Raw genomic sequence first — 19,697 nt, 5'->3', positions numbered from 1 at the left:
TGTCCTTGTCTTTGTCAGTGCTCTTTCTTAATATGTCTGGTTTGTCTGCCCTGCAACAGCCTGCAGTGAGCAGCAGGGCCAGCCAGGGAATCACTAAGCTATTGGTTTAATGATGCCAGCTCCTACTTTACAGGGATTTACATGTCTGTGTCTCTAAACCCTGTCCACACACACAAACATGCATGAAAAAAACATTATTGGGTATGATAGACGGCTAGACACAAACACATTCAGATTGTGAAGTGCGGGCAATGTCCTTCCCAGGCACTGATTGCATCTACAAACTCTATCATTTTCTTTGTCAAACAGATTGCAAAGGTCAAACATACCTGCAGACAAAACACATTTGTGGCAAACATTTAGAAGAATTAGCAGCAGAATCAGACCGATGGAAACACACACACACACACACAAACACACACACAGGCGTATTCACAGTCTTCCTGTTAGGTTTGTATAAATGGTGAAACGAGTACAATGGGGGCAGGATCATTGAGACTAATGATACAGCTCATGTCTGAGGCCTGTGTTTTCCTGGGTGGAGAGAACACATTAAATAGCAGCGCGAGTGGCTGTGACTAAATGACAATGCAGCAGGCTGGAAAAAAGTACATGGCTGGAGGAGAAGGAGCATAAAAGTGGAGGAGGAGGGAAGGGAAAAACTGAGGAAGGGGAGCGAGAAAAGAAAAGAAAGGCTGTTATGGTTTCATGCAGTCATCCAAACACATGTTAGGTGCTTTTCGGTTGTCTAGCGGATGCATTTTTGGGAAAAACAATTGCACGAGAACATAGTGGGAAGTGGATGGGGAGGAGCCAAAATATTTAAATCCTGTCTGGGTTTCAAGTAGACCATGGACCTCTTAATCTCATCCACTTGACAAACATACACACTGGGCCAGGCAGACGTCTAGCTAGCCTATTTTCATGTGACCTGAATTCCCCAGTGTGGTATTTCTTTCCCTGCCAGGCTAATCTCATTAAGCTGGGTGCAGAGCTAAAGAACAAACACACTCTGCACCTCTTACTCCCACTCTGCCTTCCTCTCCTCCTTTTGTCTCCTCCTCATCGCATTCACTTTCTCCATCAAGCCCCCCTACTCACTTCTTCTATGCCTCCATTTGTGTTGCTGTCTTCCTTCCTCTACCTCCTCTTCCTCCCACTCGTATCTGTCGCTGCTTTCTGTCTAATTACAGCCTGCCACAGCAGAACCGAGTGGAGCCGCTCTAGCTAGGCAGAGGAGTCGAGCCCAGAGAGCCAGCTCTGCCTCAAGACGCACAATCAATCCTCATTATAGCCGGCTCTCCTGCCTCCACTTGCCTCTTCACGTCTGCCTGTTAAAGTGCCGCACACCTTCGTCCGACGGCCTGCGGAAATCGATGCAGTACATTATTGCATCCGTGTGGCAAGCCTGATTCATGGTCGACGCACAAGAGAATACAGTTATTTATAATCATCCTTATCCCCCTGGCTACTTTAAGGAGGTGATTTTGAATGTTCATGTGCATGAGAGTGTGCGTAGTATGCTTATGTGTGGCTCTAGCAAAGAAAAAAAAGGCCACACGGTAAGCAAAGTTATTTATAAGATAAGGACTTCGTTCCAAAGCAGGGCACCAAAGACGTAATGTAAAATGCAACCACATGCAGTTATTTTGCAGATGGTTAGCCCAGATTGAAGGTGGAATCTCAGCTTCCAATCAGCTTGCTGTTGCAGTCTGGCTGAGCTGCTGTTTTGAATCTGGTCTTAGCTGGTATTAGCAAATTCTTGGTCAAAACAGGTCGCCATCAGAACAATGATGTTTGTCATGAACATGAATCCTTAAGGATAAGTCTCATAAAAGAGAACATAAGGTCTTATGGTCTTTTGTATGAAAGTTGTCTCACAGTGCATAGGAAACTAGCTTTTTAAGCATAAAGCTTTACTGATTTATACATCTACACATTAAAGATTAAACTGGCTTGCTCAGCACCTCATTCTAATGTATTTTACAGGAATTTCAATACTTCCAAGGGAATACACTTCTCTCGTTTCAAGCCTGAAATTGAGGCAGGATGTAACCCCAGAGGAAGTTGCTGATGAGTACTGTCTAAGGCAAGGTTTCCTGTAAAGCACAGATAGATGTAAAGTTTGGTCTTTAGTGGTCAATTACGTTTTTTAAGAATGTATTTATGGATTTAACAATCATGCAGTTATAAAATAAAAGAGTTGTGCAGTTATTATGTTTGGTTATATATTTTTCCCGTTTTGAGCAATCGCCACATCTTAATCGATATAACACAGATTGCATTTTTTTGGAATAGCTGAAGAGTAGTAGTAGTGTTGTGTGTGTGTGTGTGTGTTTGTGCGTAAGTTGATGTCCACACAATGCAGGAAAGCTATGCATCAGTACTGAACTATCACCGCGTAGAGGCAGGGTAAACAGGCAGTCATGTATAATTACTCTTTTAAATATATTTGTTTTATAGAAAACATCATGTCTTCTTGTGAGTGGACTCTAATGTAGGAAGGCAAAACAAAGATATGTATTTTTGAGTAATAAATTTGCCTTTATTGCAATGACAAGTCAACATGTCTGCTGTGAAAAAGCTGTTGAATAAACAAACATTGATGTCCAGTCTATTCTAACGAGAGCACTCATTGTGTATGGCAAATCACTTTTAAAAAGTGCCTCCATAATACTTTTTGGTGCCCACCTGGTTCATAGACTTCCATATGAAGTACTTGTATTGCGTTTAGTTTTACAAAATGCATTAGATACAGTAGGTCAGATTATTACAAATGCGTTGATATTAGGTAAACAGAAATGCCCAAATACAGTATCTTGAGGAAAGAATTCAACCATTTGAAGTCGATTTTTCAAATGTAAAGTCGCCTGTGCAGGGTATATCTAGGGTACTAGTCTTAAGGCAGTCATGTAAACATTTTTTTATCTTTATGTAAAAGGGGGATTTGGTTTAAATATCGTCATCAGATTAACTCAGAAGCATACACTCGCCCATGCTATTCCTGGTAATCGTATAGACGCAGGGTCAGGGTTAGAGAATCTTTTCCGTGTGTGTTACAGTGTTGGTCCTTCTACCATCGGACTTACTTCGTTAGTGCACCGTGGCATTAGGCTAAGCTACTTTGAATGTTCTTGACTCCTGCATTCTCTTAGTCTGCATTTTTGTCTCAGCTTCGGTTTAGCTGTTGTGCTTTTGCTTTGTACCGCCAACATAGATACAAAGTTTATAGATTAGATAACTCTCAGGTCAAAAAAGCTTCAAAGCAGTTAGTGGCCAAGTTTTTAAATGCTTCTAACTCTTGTAGGGCAGTCATATTTATTTGCTTTCCTTTTGGCAAAGGAAAAACAAAAAAACCATGCCTACATTCATTTTGCCAGCAGTGTTTGTTTTCATTATGATGAACCGTGTTACTATTCATTGTTTTGTATTTTTTAGATTGGTTTGCATCATCCAGGGAGCTCATCTTTATAATGCCATCAGTACATGGCAGTGCTTGTCCCGCCTTTGTCACACCCCGGGAAATCATACATCATCTCTTGAGCTCTATTCGCCAATTCATTGCTACGAGGTTTTATCTTTTTAAAGATTATTCATTTTCCCACAGTCTCTCAGCCGTTTCCTCTCTGCCCCACAATGGACAAAGCCGTGCGGGACGTTATCTCGTCATGGTGGCGTCTGTCTATCTGTCTGTCTGTCTGTGTAGACAGATTATTGTGAGCACAGTAACTAAAGAACAATGTATGAAAGAATCTCTGTTCTTAAACAGCAGGTTCCCCAAGTCAAGCAGATAGTTTGATTAGATTTTATCATGTTGCTTACATTTCCACAATACTCAGGAAACAGATTTCCTGGGAACTACCAACAATTCTTAGAGTAGTCATATAGGGCTGATGGCCAACTATTTAAAATTCTACAACTAGTGGCGCAATGGCTAAAGGTGTTATAACACCACTAACAACGTTTTGAACTTCCCAAATGGGTGCTTACCTTATTGAATGGCTGTATTGGACTGCTTAAGATTGTCAGATGTATGCCTTGGATATACAGCTAAATTACAACACGTTGCTGGCTAAATAAATGCACAAAATATATAAATGATTTCCCAAATATATTGGAAAATATTGCAATATTGCAAAGTTTCCAGTTTTTGTCCTTACATGAGCGTGGTTTTGACCGTCTCAGTTAACACAAAACATCAAGCTTTTTCTTTAAGAAAGCCATTATACCTTAAATATACATTCGAATACCAATTTGAAAACTTTGTGATGCTTTGTATCTGTATTTTTCTTTATTATTATGATTATGTGTTGTATTTGTGTTATGAACTTTGTAAATAAGTTATCAACTTTCCCTCTGTTGTTCCCACACCTATCTGCTCCCAAACTGTCACCTGTCACTTACGGACGGTTGACTTTGCCCGAGGAGGAAACGCAGTGTGACATGACCTGATCTGTGACTCACAAGGTCACCTATCTCCCCACCCCCTAAGACATTGGCTGTCAACTTTTATCCTCCTCTTCCTCCTTGCCATTTCTTCCACCTCTCGTTCCCCCCTACTGATCAATCTATCAGGAAGCAATCATTTAAAAACACCATTATAAGTGAAACCAGTGTAGTGGCAAACCAATTAACCTTTACATCCTCCTCTCCCCGCAGGCCCAGGACCTGAACGTGATTGAGGAGGTGATCCGCATGATGCTGGAAATCATCAACTCTTGCTTGAGCAACTCTCTACACCACAACCCCAACCTGGTGTACGCGCTGCTCTACAAGAGGGAGCTCTTTGAGCAGTTCAGGACACATCCATCCTTCCAGGACATCATGCAGAACCTGGACACGGTCAGTCTTAGTTTTCACTCAAATATCAGAAGTGAATTTGGAGAAGCTTGAGTCATTTTTCCTCATGGCTGATTTGTGGTAATTATTCCATAGATCAAGGTTATACAGATTTTCCCTGAATGTCTCCGTCTGAAGGGAAAGTTTCAAAAAGCCAAGCAGCGCTGGAACATATGCGAACTGCATCGTTAACATGGTGTACACCGCGCTGAATCCTGTGAGATGAAGCAGTATTGATGAATTAATCAGTCCCCTTGTGTCGAGAGGCTGTCTTTCAAATATTCATTGAGTGGGGGGGAGGAAGAAACAGTGTGAGAGAAAGCTGTCATTCATGGTTGTCATAAAGAAGAGGAAAGGAAGCTTTGGTGTGTAGAGCATGTGTGTGAGGGATGGGGGATGCTGCATACATAGCCATGCGGGTTTTGCTGTTATCCATAAGTATGAGGGAAGCATGCTATCTCGAATCCCTCAGTTAAGTCAGCCTCCCTAAGGCTATCCTCCGAAGCCTTCCCTGCGCTTGCAAATCTGTGTGTGTGAGCATGAGATTCAGGATGAGGGGTTGCTTTTTTGCTCCTCTAAATTAACCCCATATGGGAGGCCTTCAGAGTTAATGAAGAGATTAGTATTAGATACACACACACACACACACACACACACACGCACACGCACACACAGAGAGGGCTCCCAGGGTGTGTTTGAATTCTCTAAAGCAATCACAGAGCGTGAGCAGAGAAAACATTGCCTGTAGATGCGTTTTTCACTGTTGGTTTGACAAAAAAAGGAGCATTAAAAAGAATTAGTAATACGTAGAGTTTTTTAATGATCAAATATCAAACATTTCTCAGGGGAAGAATCCGGCACAGCAGTGGAAACGTAAAAATACAGTTTCCTTGATCTCTTGTTTGGGCTTAAACCCAGAAGGCATCAGATAATTTGAGCTCCAGTGAAGTGTTCTTTTTAAGTGGGATGAAACACGCTCCAACCCTATGGTGAATTTGTTGAACAACTATAAATGTATATACTTTCTGAGTTTGTAGCCTTCAGGCATATTAGCCGATCGCATGTTCACAGCCTTTTGAATTTGGTTTGGAGGTTTTTTAATCTTTGAAAGCATATTTTATGCAGTTTTATAGACCTGTCTACAAAGATTCTTAATCAGTCTTGTCACTTACATTTAAATATACATAGCTCTGCACCCCTGCATAGTATAGATGCATTTTTGTTGTTAGCTGTTGCAAAATCAGCAAAATGTTGTCTCAAATGAAACAGCTATGTATTTCTTACTAAGTTTTGAGTCTGTAGCAGTGTTACTGTGTACAGACTGAAGCCCTCTACATGTCGCACAATGACACTTTGTTCTAACTTAGATCCCCACATTGCTCCCAGTGTCATCATATAGGGTGTGGCTGCTGCAACATCGATGTGACAGCTCTGAACAGCGGGATTATAAGTGTCAAAGAGCTTCATGGCGGAAACAGGATTGATATTAAACCTCAATGAGATCAAAATGGCATGAGTTCCTGTGTGTTAAGAACCAGGAACAGGGTTTAATGGTGAAGGATTTAGACTGGAAGTGGAGTGTAGATTTTTATAAATATATACCAGCTAAGATTCTTTTTAAACAAAAGAATAAACAATCAGACATTTATTTATTTTATTTTAATCGTTTATTTGGCAGGGACAATGCACAGTAATGAACACTTAAAACATTGAAATGTATCAAGCGTAACAGTGCCAGATTTAGCTTTCAGCTCATTTCCATCCGCAGTCCCTCACATAACACATTTAAGAAAATTACATTTTACAAACATAGCTAAATACATGATATGCAAAAACAGCAAGAGCAGCACACACAAGCATTTACCACATGGCAGGACAATATAGCAGATACGACATATAAAGTGCAAGAAAAGATAGAAGAGATACATAAAGTGCGAGAGGAGATACCCCTGTGTTAAAGTGCATTTAGCGGTGATTGCACGTCTGTTTGTTTCTCAACCATTCTTTGAGTTGACCTTTCAAACTATTGAGTATCGGACAATCCCGTATCTCAGTTGGGAGGCTATTCCACAATGAGCTGCCTTTAATGGAGAGGACATTTTGTCCAAAAGTGGTCCATCTATGGTGGACCTCACAGTCTCCTCTGGTTTCTGACCTAGTGCAGCGTCCAGTGTGTTTTTTGTGGATGAATTCCCCTAAGGGAGGGGGGGGCAGTCCATGTAAACATTTATATAAAAAAGCACATACTTTTAAAAGACTTAAAATTGTCAAAACTCAAGAAATTGTGTTTTCCACAGTGGTGGTATGAATTTGGCTTTCTCTCAAAAACAAGCAAACGACCAGTTTGTAAAACAGTATTCAATGTGGGATAGAATACAGTGGAGGTATGACTTTGCAGCACTGACAGTTAAGAAAGGTCTAATTTGTTTAACATTTTGCAAGTTGAATTTAATATTATTGGATACTTTTCTGTGGATACTTTTCTGTTTCTATGTTTCTTAAAAGTCAAGTTTGAGTCCAGTATGACTCCAAGATACTTGAACTGGGAGACTAGTTCTATTTCTGGTTATTTATGTTATTTTACAGTTGATGTTTAACATAAATTGAGCAAATTGAGCTACTTTAAATATCTTTAAATACAAATGTAAAATGCTATTCAGCTATACATAAAACATTGGTACTGCAGTTAACAGCCTCTAATTTCTGTTTTACATCTGCACCAACATACACACAAATACCAATGTATCCATGATAACATTGGCTTTCCAAAAACCAGAGTGTACAACAGTTGTGGTTAAAAATAGCTTTCCATTTCTAGGATTGAATGAAAGAAACAATGAGAAATGTTATCTTGAGTTTACCAGCTTCTAGTGTCCTTTAAAAACCTTGATAGAAGACGAAGAAACATTTTTTTAAAGGACATTTTTTAAAGCTCTATTTACAAATCATCACCATTAGCCCAAATGTATTTTTGGAAAACGTTAATTCTGTATTGTAATTGGCTGTTTCCTCTTGTGTGACTCTTTTAGGTGATAGGCTTCTTCAGTCAGCGTCTGGAGCTGGCTGGAAGTGACCTGTCAGTTGAGAGGGTTCAGGAAGTCATTATAAAAGGAGCCCAGGCCCTGCCCACAGACAGACTGAAGGTAAATCTCTCTCTCAGACACACACACACACACTCACACACTCACACGACTGGGGGGCCGATGAAATAAGCGAGCATGGAGACGAGGAACAATGAAATTTGAAACTGGTTGAAGAAAAAAGAAGTGGGACATATTGGACATCAAGGTGAATGTGTTGGGGGTGCAATGTGTTGTCAAGGGCTGCGAGTTATGGCTGATTTGGTGGTGGGGAGGTGAGGAAAAGAGAATGAGTTTGTCTAGAAAGGTGGGAGAGGTATGGGAGGGAGATATGGGCTGAAGCGGGGGAAACATGCAAAGAGCCATTGGGACATGAGACGAAAAGGGCTAAAGCCCAATTCTCATAAGCATTAATGCCCATCTTCCCTCCATCTCTGCTGGCCTGCTACACACGAACACGAAATGGCATTTCTAGGAGATGGGATGGGGGGCTAGGGGGCACTTTGTCATAGGCATATCGGACTTGGGGAGGGAGTGGGGGCTGGGGGCGGACATAAATCTGCCTCTGCGCCTCGTTACCCAACACTCCCAACACTCCTGGCGGGTTGGCTAACCCCCGCCCTTCCCAGTACTCCTCCATTAATCAGTGAGGAAATATGTAACCAGCAGTCTCCCCACAACGCTCCTCACCAGCACCGAAGCTCTTAATTGCATGTTTCATCATGTGTTTCATGTTCTATACTTGGCGGCGGGCTATAAGGCATTTGTCTCACTAGCCTATGTGGAGGAGGGATGGTGAGCGGCCACGCGTCCATGTGCTCTCTCTCTCTGTATCTCAATCCCATTCGGCTCCTTGGAGCGCTAATGTAGCAATCGACCAAAGAGCCGTAGAATTACACATTGAGCCATGTGGATAACCCCGCCGTGTCTTTCAGCGAGGGGGCTTTACCTGTAGCACACACTCATGCTTTCAGCTGGACTGGGAATACGTGTGGTCTATGATTAATAATAATCCTTTATTCATAGTGCTTTTTTCAGAATCATAGTAATTCACAGTTACAGCACAAATAAAAAGTGTTTTAAAGAAAACAGATAAAACAGAAAAGATTGGAAAAGAAAAACATTGATAAAAGAGAATTTAAAGACAATTCAAAGGAAATGTAAACTCAAGTAAAATTGCCAAAGGCTGTCATATCACTATGTTGTATGAACTTAAAGGAGACCTCTTCTTTAGGATGTGTGCCTGCAATGTAATGGTGTATGTCGATTGTGCAGCCATCTGTGCCAGTTTTTCTCTTTGTTTCTGTTGTGCACATTGACTCAGCGCCACCTGAGTGCTTTTCAGCTCTACAGGGTGACATGAAGCGAGGAGTATATCTGGGCAATGTCTCCTCGGGGAGTCCCTGCCGCCTGATGGTACCATTGCTCAAACAAACAGCTGTCTCTCCACTTTTCGCTTCCCTTCATCTTATGTGCTCATTCGGCTATACAGCTCCCAACGAGAAAATCCATAGGCTGGATTCATGTTGTGTGGAATCCTCGATGGCAGTTGAAGTTGGTAATTACTCAGTAAAAGCTCTGAGAAGGAGTATTGCTGTCTCAATCCGCTGTGTTTATGTCTGGCTGACAAGAAAGACATGTAAGGATGATTGTTCCTGTCTAAAAAAAAAAAAAAAGAACAAAAACAAGTTGAGTCTGAGCATGTTGTTCTGCTGTGTTTTTCATTTATTTGTGAAGTTATTTCATCCTGAGGTCATGTTCACATTTGTAGGAGCACAGTGCATTTCAATGACGGCTGTATTTACAAACGCGTAATCTGCTGTGTTGACATTTGAATTCCTGAAATTGTAGCCATGTCAACGCTAAACTGGCTAAAGAAACGTTTTCCCTGTTTTGGCTTTCTGTCCTCCACAACCAAAACCTTCTTCAGAGGAAAATGCCATAACCAATAATTCACCATTACCGAATACAAATATGAGGTCAAATCACAATGGAATTCTGTCAACACTTTTATACGCAACATTGCTAAAAAAAATATGTCTCCTAACATTTTAAAACTACTTTTTCACCTGGAAACAATTTGCATCTACTTTGGTGTTTCCAAATCTTTAAGTAGAGGCCCCTGTTCCCATTGAATAAAAAGATAGTGACATTTGTCCTCTTTTCAGATTAGAAACTGCATCACAGCAGAGAGCAGACAGTTCAGCTGACCAAAAACATTTATGATGGAAATGACTTTAATGCAGGTTAATGACAGCATCCATGTTTTATAATACCAACATTGAAATGGGTGATCGCATAGATGGTCTTAACTGTACTGCCACACAACAGATCGGTCAGTGTACTCCTGATCTCTGGGATGATCTACATTTAATTGCAGGACAGCTGAATTCAAATATGAGTTGGTCTTCTTCACATATATTTATGTTTCTGTGTCAGACTTTGGTGATTAGTTTCAAATACTTATATAACAGCTTCTTGTAATTACTACCCGTTAACCAACAGTAATTCTGAAGCTACTGTGCTGCCATGATGAAGCCGTACAGCAACAACAGCTGCTCTGTGTACTCGGATAGATCGCCTTTTAAAGTGATCAATCACAAAGTTAGCGGCCACGGAAAATCCTTCCCAACTTTACTGCCCTGTGACCCTTGGCCCTCATTTCTTTTTATTTTGCAAAGCTCTGTTTCGCCTGTAAACATTTTATCGCCAAGTTAGCATTTTAAGCTGGTATACACTCTGGAGACAATTTTTTTGCAAGAAAAAGTCTTTATCGAGGGAAAAATGCCCTGAATGTACCGCCTTAGTTCACTTCATTGTACAATGAAGTGACGCTTAAAAAGTGTTCTTTCATGTCAGATTAGATATTAGTGGTCATTTTTGCATAAAAACAGCCTTTTCACATGGCTCCACCTTTGTCTGAACCCAACTTAAAAGGCTGCCTGGAAATGTGTGTGTTGTGAAGGGAAGACGGTTAAAGTAAAGTTAAACATTTGCTTAGAAATACTGACAAAACAGATCCATGTTGTTTGAGGTGAGTAGAATAAAGCCTGTTTACCTAAAGGATCTTCAGCATTTACACAAAGAAGTAGACATGTAAATGAGGTCCCAACTGAAAGGAAGGTTTAGAAGGTAGTTAATACCTCAGGGATGACCCTCAGCACCTCGTCACTCAACTGCCCCTCTCTCTCTTTTGTGTGTTTGTGTGTTGTTTCAGGGTGTGTGAGGCTGAGTGGCTCTCAAAGGCAGTGTCTCTGGAATGAGTTGTTTAGCCTGACCAGCTGAAATCTGCCTTATTGAGCAGTGATAGCCGACAGACACTCTGGCTCCTCAGGAGGGGACAGGGGGTGGGGGGGGCTTACCAGCTGTTACTCTGTACCTGCCCCTTTGTAGGTCTGACGACTGGTCAGCGCTACTTTCCCACACATTGACAACATGATGAATATACATTTTCTTACTCTAAAGTCGGTCCTGGGTTCTAAAACGTTTTCAACTCAAATGTAGGGTGAACAAAACTTCTGCCCTGGAAGTAAGATGATTGTAACAATAATTAAGTTTGTGTAATCCTAAACTTTGCTCCTTTCAATATTAAATGCTTGAGAATGATTTCAGGATGTGAGTTCTTGCATCAACATTTCATAATTTAACAAATAGACAAGTCTAGCAACTTGAGTCCTGCAAAAATTCAAAAACAGATGAATTGTTTTGTCTTCAAAATCTTTACACGTTAACCTCTAGTTAAATGCTAATGGAGGCTTGTTCACAATGACCATTTTTACAATTAACTGGTCCCACTAAACACAACTTAAGCTGACACAAATGCCATTAGTTTTGAAGGAATTTGTTCCCATAACCCAGAGTATTGGACACATTTTACAAGGTGAGATGTAATCAGAGGACCACATCATTGCAAATCATGAAAGATGTACCAAATATCCTGACAATCCATCAAATATTTGTCTTGACATTTTACTCAAAGCCACAAATGTCAACCTCATGGTGGCACTAGAGTAAAAGTTAGGGATTCAAAACAAATAAACTTATTAGGATTCGTCCTCTGGAGAACTTAAATGTGATGGCCATTTGAAACTGTTGGGCCAACTGTTCTAGTTCAATTTTCTTTCCTAGTAAATGCTAGGTTGAATTTGAATATGTTACAGTACATTATATTATAACAAATATTGTAAATAATTCAGTATCTGCTTCAATATAAAACTAAAAGTGTCTAAAAATATTCAGGTGGATTTTTGTATCAAAGCCTTGTGGCCTGAAGTCACTTGAGTTAATATTTTTCATTTTGAAATATAACCTTTCAGTGTGTGTGTGTGTGTGTGTGTGTGTGTGTGTGTGTGTGTGTGTGTGTGTGTGTGTGTGTGTGTGTGTGTGTGTGTGTGTGCATATTTGCGTTCATATTTGCTCCCTAGCCGCATTCTTCTCTGTCTGACCGAGCTCTGACAGCACTGCGGCTGCAGAGGCGGGACGGGAACACTGAGTCCTGAGTGAAGATATGAGGCCAGCCAGTCAGTCTGTGTTCAGGGGCGAGGGTCTGACCCGCCAGGACCTATAACTAACTGATATGAGCCCTGGCCAAGTGGACCCAGACAGCTGCCAGACAGAACAACACCGAGTGGAGGAGGAAAAAGAGCCAGAGGAGATATGTAATGAGAAGAAGCCACAGTGTAGACAGAATAAAGAAGGAGACATTATTAAGGATGATATATGCTCAGATTTCCCCCCCCAAAAAAATCAGGAACACTTTTTCATTGACTCATTTAGTGATATCCAAGACTTCCCATTGCACCAAATCCCGTGGTGTTGGTTATTTCCAATATTGAAGTAGGAGGAACAATCTTGGCTATTATGATTCATGGATCATTTATCTTTTTGTTTCATTTTGTGCTCAATATCTAGTGAAAATCATCCGGTGTGTGCCCATGGGGACTGTATATTCATGCCGTTTAGGTTCATAATTTCTTCTCCAGTCAGCACTTGTCTCATTGAATTCCCGTTTGAATATAATATGTTTGTTTTATTGGCATAGAGTGCATCATTTCCACTTACTTTTCAGTCACTTGACAGCTTGTGAGAGTACTCCCTGCTGTACTGAACCACACTGACAGCTTTAATTGTTAACGGTATAGTTAAAGGTTTGGGACTTTTTGTTTAAAAATGGATGAGAAGATCAACACATCTCTCATTTCTGTTCACTAAATATCAAGGTGGAGACATTTCACTTGCAAAAGATGTGGTAACGGCTAGCCTGGTACTTGTAGAAAACTGGAATATATAAAAACAATTACTGGGTTTACATGGTTATATCTTTTTAGGCTGATATAACATGTTATTGTTAATAAAGTGAGTTTTATATTTGTTGCTAGGAAGATTTTGTTACCTTTGGACTGAGCCAATGTTTCTCTCTGTCCAGTCTTTATGCTAAGCTAAGCTAACAGGCCGCTGGCTGTAGCTTCATATTCAACATTCTAGCATAAGAGTGGTATTAGTCTTCTCGTCTTGCCACGAAAGCTAACTTTTCATTTAATTAAGTGGGGGTTTCTTTGCTTGAATGCTTTAGCAGCATGTTGTTCTTTTACTGGTCTTTTCCTTAAGCTTTAGTTAAATAATTGTTGTTATTTCATGGGGTTAGTATAGCCAGCAAACCTTGTGATCTTTTCTTTTTAAATGTTAAATTACTGGAGTTGTAATTATGTGATTTTATTCACGACACATAAACCAGAGAGGCCTGACATAAGCACATACTTGTTTTTCATAGAAAATGTTGGCTAATGCAAAGACACAAAGCATTTAAATACATGCAGTGATTGCTGAGAAAATATCCTTTTTGTGCTTATTGTCAAGGTCTGATTTGTTTCACTTGTTCCTGTGAAAGCTGTATTCAAAGGTCATGATGAAGTGCTCCTCATATTCTGTTGCAGTCGTTAGAGAGAACATTTAAACAGAATTTTTTGTATTCAAATGTCCTACTTCGCCTGTATGTCTTTCTATATTTGTGTTACTGCTTACTCCACATGTTCCAAAAACATATGATCTGCTTATTATTTGGAGCATATTTCCATATATTTGCAACTTAATGAGGGAAAGTTTGCATTCCTTAATGCCCTAACATAGAAACAATGTTAGAAACACACGTGTTTATCGACGTGGCAGTGTTTGTTGATTAATGCTTTAATTAACTTAATGATATAATTAGCATAAGTACTTATGTTTTATCAAAATGATTATGGCAGGTCATTAATCTCTAACTGCCTCTTATTTGAGTTTATTTTGCTTAGGAAACAACAGACTTGCTTAATGAAGAAAATAATATCCATCTAAACATTCAAAACTTTACTATTCAAATCAGAATTCCTTTATTTAGTGGGGAAGTTTACAGTGTAAAAGCTATAGTGGCATAGCAGTAAATAAGGCAAGCAATAATACAAAAAGAAGGAAAGCACACATTAGTAATAAAATCAATTAGTACACAACCACGGCTAAAAATTAGTAGCTGCAATAAGAAATAAAAAAGTAAAAGTGATCCTGGGTTGAGTAACCGTCACTATCAGTGTCATGTTAACAATTGATGAGTTGGTAAGCTCGCCTACGAGACAGTCACCTACACACAAATACCATCCAGATAATACAGCTCCTGCTTTGTGTCTCCCCAGCACAATGGCAGTGGTGTGTGTGTGGTCTGGCCTCAGTAGCCTGGGCCTGGCATCTGGCCTGTGACCCCGCAGCCCCTCTGTCTGTGTCATTATGATACTGATAGTGAGGCTGTGAATAGAGGCAGCCCGGACTCAATAGAGCCGGCTGGGATGGCCACATAAAGGCCGTCAGCATCTGTCTGTCAGCGCAGACTGATTACTGTACATGCGTGTAGTAGACAGGAGGATATAATGAGGTACCTTTTTATTATTGATGCTGTTATTCTGCTGCCTACCTGCTGTTAGGTGGGCTTGTGTTTGCTTCAAGTGGCTTTTTAAAATGGAGCTTAACGTTGAGTATTTCTTTTGAAGACACTCCACAGAGGAGCACTTTATCTTCTTAATGGGAATTTTGTCAAATGGAGCTGCATTGATTAGTGCATCAGTCGTTTGGCTTGCTTTTCGAGCAAAAGCGTCAACAATTAACTGATTTTGCTTCAAATGTGAGAACTTTCTTTTTCTCATCAAAATTGTAAATCGTACATCTTCAGGTTTTACATGTTAAAAGAAGACATTTAAAGAATTCACTTGTGTCTTTTGGTCTTGAATTTAAAAAGTGATTTTCAATCTCATTCTATATGTTGTAAATAAAACTATTGATTACCACTCAATTGTTTGATCCATAAAAATGTCAGAAAAAAAGGTTTATCATAGTTTCATAAAAAAATTAAAAAGGTTGTTTTTGTAACCAGCAGCCTAAAACTCAAACTTAATTTTGATAATCTGCCAAAATCTACCCAATTTGAGAATCTGGAACTTGTACATTTTTTACTACTTTGCTTAAAATATGAAAACTATTCATCCATTTCCTGAATGTTGCTTCCAAATGGCCTAATGGGCATACATAATAGGTATGTACGACATGGTACAGTCCACAGTCTGTTGTCTCTTTGTTCCTGCTGGATTAGCCCCAAACATATCACACTGAGGCCCAGCAGTTTGAACTTGATGACCTCTCTCTGTGTGGCTCAGTGAGTGTTTTGTCCATTAAAAGGCCATGTCATGACAAGCTGAAGCTTGAAGAGTCGAATGGCTATTACCAAGTAATCAGGTTACTCAGCACTACTCCGCTGGTCTTAACAAATAGGTCACGCACTGTAAAGTTACACCTCTGTTTGGTTTCGGTTTATTAGATTGTTTTGCTTGTTCTTTATGTGTTTACGTGTATTGAGGTCTATTTTCTCATGTATCCCTGGGCTGTTGCATGAGCGACCGTCACACTGTAGCTGTAGTCGCCTGCGGGGATCTTGAGGTGACGTTAGCACATTAGCCGGCGCTTTAAGAGGTCAGCGGTCGTAGCTCAGAGTGATACCTGTCCCGCAGGCCGCTGTAAGCAATGTTACCTGACAGACAGATGGAATTACATCTGCCATCAGGCTACTGTACCTGGTGAAGAGTGATTACTGAGAGCCCTGAACACATTCTCTCACCTGTGTAGCAGCAGAGATGTCACTGCGTTGGTCACAGCATTTTACAAATGTCTTTCATCAGCACCTTCCAATATGGTTGAAGGCAGTGTCTTTATGATGTTGGCGTCTCCGGCTATGTTTAGTCCATCAATAGCACTTGGGAAAAGCTGCAGCCCTCTCATTGATTTCAATATGATGCTGCAGACTTGACATAATAATGATTCACACCAAAAGTTGAACGCATACATGGTAAATAACGTGAATAAAAACACAGTGAATAAAGGGCTAATTTCACCTTTGACCTGGCAAGTGTATAACAAAAGATCAAATGTTCGTCACCATGGTTATTTCCAGAGTAGTAAAATCCAGTCTTGGTGTGGTGCCTTCTTTTTCTTGCTTTAGCAGGTACAAGCTTCACGAATAGCACTCACAGAGATATCACTGCACCCTCTCTGTATATATGAAGCTGATGTGTTTGAAGTCCTTGAGCTCTAGGATGCAGCCTCATGCTGAGAAGGTTTTATTTAATCTCTTCTTAAAGGCATTAACACTTCCTATATTTCCAACACATCAGGGAAAACATGTTAAAACACAAGGTTTCCTCCCATGTTGTGTATTCCTGCTGCAAACATCTCCCTGTAAGATTGTCATCAATGTTTCTAAACGAGACACAGATCTACCTGGGTTGTGCATCCAATCATTTTTCTTCAAATCTCTTCTCTTTTTGCGTGAACAGAAGTTTCCAGAGCTGAAGTTCAAGTATGTGGAGGAAGACCAGCCGGAGGACTTCTTCATCCCCTACGTCTGGTCCCTGGTCTTCAACGCTGGAGTTGGCCTTCACTGGAGCCCGCACGGCATCGAGCTGTTCAGCATGGACTCTGGCTGAAAAACAACAAAGCAGATGTGCGTGTGTCTTCATCTCCTGTCAATTTAAGAAAAAAAAAGAAAGACTGAAGGCATGTGTGTGTTTGTTTGGGTGGGTGTGCGCGCATTGCCCTTTATAGTATGTGCACGCTGCTTTGAAAGTGCCTCGACCTTGTACAGACTGGTGTTTCTTTTTATGCAGCACAACCTCTTTCTCCATCATATCATAATAAGTCCTCTGCTTCTACACTGTGAAGCTTCATCTGCACTGGTTAACTGTTAACGCAGTCGATCCAAATGATATACAGTCAGGCCTGTAGGGATTATATATTCAACACCTGAGCAGCATCACTCGTTTCTGCAACACATGCTGAGTTACTTCTGTAAAACACTTGGTTATTGTGAGGAGCTCAGGACACTGGCGAGGGATAATCCAACGGTTTTTTCTTGCTTAAGAAAAGGTCAATTTAAACACATGCACCTAAGTGTTACACTGCTCTGGTTCTTTTACCCGCTGCACTGAATGCTAAGACATCCACTTCATATTCAAGGCTTGGAAATCATACAACACACGTTTATGAATAACTTATGTAATATTGAGTTTCTCATTATTACCGTTTTATTTTTTTACCAACATTGTTCTCTGGATACAGATACAATGGGTTTGTATAAAATATATTTGTTTGTAAAATACATTTTAGAAAAAGGTCATAGAAAGCGAGAAAGATGGTGTTTTTTTATAACATGCATGGCTTTCAGATTAGAGTCCACCAGTGTTTCTTGGTGGCCCTCCCCCCATAATCCCCTTTGAATATCATAATACTTATTACTGTTTTGTAGTTCTTGGATGAAATGAGCGGTCCGCAGGACGCCGATTCATGTGATTTCATTGTTGCTTCCAGTTTGTTTATTTGACTTTACCCTGACTTAGTTGTTTCCATTTCTTCCTGATGGTTACCAAAGCAACAACCTAAAATAGGACGAAGTTATTCAACATTCTGTCCTTTGTGCATAATTACAGTTGGCTTTTTGATTTGTCACTTTATTTGCATCTTTTACTGGAGACTTTGTATTGAATTATTTATTTTTCATGGTTTTTTTTATATNTATTACAACAAATGTATTATCTGTCCATATACAGCAGCCCCCACTTGATGTAGCAGTAGTGTTTAGTAATGTATTCATTGATGACTACTCCTCCTATGGGCATCAAGTGGGGGCTGCTGTATATGGACAGATAATACATTTGTTGTAATATTATTAATAACATGTATTTATAAGTTATATATATATATATATATCATTATTTATTTTTTACAAATCACGTAACTGTTCAAATGTATTTGTAGCTGCTTATAACTACATTATCACGTTTTATAAATAAACAATGTATTACGTATCAAATTACGTTTATACTTTTACATTAACAAAAATATTTGATAAATTGTTGATTTGTTTGTTGATAGATTTGTGAATAGACTTACAATACAGAAACAACAAAACGTTATGACTAAGATGTAAAAAATGAGTGTGCTCGGCAATTTATTGGTCTGGCTCTTAATGGGACTTTGAAGGCAGCATTTATTTACTGGTGGGTATGACTATGTTTGAGTCATCTACTGACAATGTTAAACACCTGTAGGCAAGGCAAGAAAGAATGCACCCTAAAAACAAGATTGTCTGATGATGGTACATTAATCCACTTTCAAGAGTGACGGGATGAATGGGGAAAAAGCCTGTGGATTTTGCAAAACATGAAAGTGGCATATTCCTGAAAAAGCCTGATAACAAACAGTAGGCCTAATGTTTATTATCTGTTATTATATCTTGGGGCTCTGTTTTTTCCCTAAACAAAAGGGAAGGGTGCTACTAAGCTAATGTATGTGTCTACTCTGGCTATTAAAAAGAGATCACAGATTGTGACTCAACCAGCGTACATAAACACAGACAGGGTGGTCCAACATGCTTCTGGCTTTCTGTGTGTGTGCGCGCACGCGTGTGTGCGTGCGTGTGTTTGTGTGTGTCTCTTCCCAGAAATGTGCAGCAGTAAACACACAAAGAGGCACAGAAGTAACATTACCACTGGCTGGGGGCATAAACAGTGACACGCAACGCAATGCAATGCAACACAGCCCCATACTTATTTTCATACACATTTGTGGGTACAAGCACATTGCACATTTTGACACTGCATGTCACTGCACATATCTCAAAGGGCAAGAAACCATGTGCAATCAGAGGTGCAGAGAGCAATTGTGAGGCCCCCCGAGAGAGCTGCCCTGCTTGGACTGGGAGCCTCTGGCGGTCCCCCTGGGGCTGAAGGAGGCCCTTACCCTTCACTCTTTCCTCCATGACACTAACCAGACACAGCAGCACATACACATTCAGGGATGGGGGGGCGGGGGCTCTGTGTGTGTATACGTATATATGAGAGAGACCAAGAGGCAGACATCAAGAGGGAGTGAAATGAAGGGGGGACAGAGAGAAAAAAGCGGGAGACGTTAACACATACGCTGAAAGCCCCCCAGCTTTAACCCGCAGCTTAGAGCATTTGTTGACGTTTTTTCATATCCTCCTCTCAGTCTCTTCCTCGTAAAAGAGAGCAATTACATGTCCAGGACAATCCCACATTAAACAAACATTAGTTCTCTCTCCAGAGCCAGACTCAGCCAAATTACATTGTTTCCAGATGCCCATCACAAGCCCACCCTCTCTCTTCAAACCCGCCCTCATCTCCTCTCCTCCTGCTTTACTTTCTCCTCATGTTCTGCTCCTCTTTATTTCTCCCTATAGTTCCCTAA

The 19,697-nt window shown here is 40.3% G+C and overlaps 1 protein-coding gene across 1 annotated transcript; it reads left to right on the top strand.

The window, feature by feature from the left end:
- The first annotated feature begins 3,636 nt into the window (after positions 1-3,636).
- LOC104961046 (dymeclin-like) lies at positions 3,637-17,936 on the top strand. Its single transcript, XM_010789251.1, has 4 exons — positions 3,637-3,702; positions 4,660-4,842; positions 7,869-7,982; positions 16,769-17,936. Exons 1-4 carry the CDS (start codon positions 3,637-3,639, stop codon positions 16,916-16,918), a joined length of 513 nt encoding a protein of 170 aa, XP_010787553.1. The 3' UTR covers positions 16,919-17,936.
- Positions 17,937-19,697: the final 1,761 nt, after the last annotated feature.

This window comes from Notothenia coriiceps, unplaced genomic scaffold (assembly GCF_000735185.1).
Source record: "Notothenia coriiceps isolate Sejong01 unplaced genomic scaffold, NC01 NC01_scaffold00032679, whole genome shotgun sequence".
Lineage (NCBI taxonomy): Eukaryota > Metazoa > Chordata > Actinopteri > Perciformes > Nototheniidae > Notothenia > Notothenia coriiceps.
The sequence above is the reverse complement of the archived record's forward strand: the minus strand, read 5'-3'. Positions and strand labels throughout refer to the sequence as shown.

Excerpts from the sequence above, each read along its gene's own strand:
- LOC104961046 (XM_010789251.1), top strand. The coding sequence starts at position 3,637 with ATGGACAAAGCCGTGCGGGACGTTATCTCGTCATGGTGGCGTCTGTCT. Across the intron at positions 3,703-4,659 it reads CTATCTGTCTGTCTGTCTGT|GCCCAGGACCTGAACGTGAT; the intron begins GTAGACAGATTA and ends CTCTCCCCGCAG. Across the intron at positions 4,843-7,868 it reads TCATGCAGAACCTGGACACG|GTGATAGGCTTCTTCAGTCA; the intron begins GTCAGTCTTAGT and ends TGACTCTTTTAG.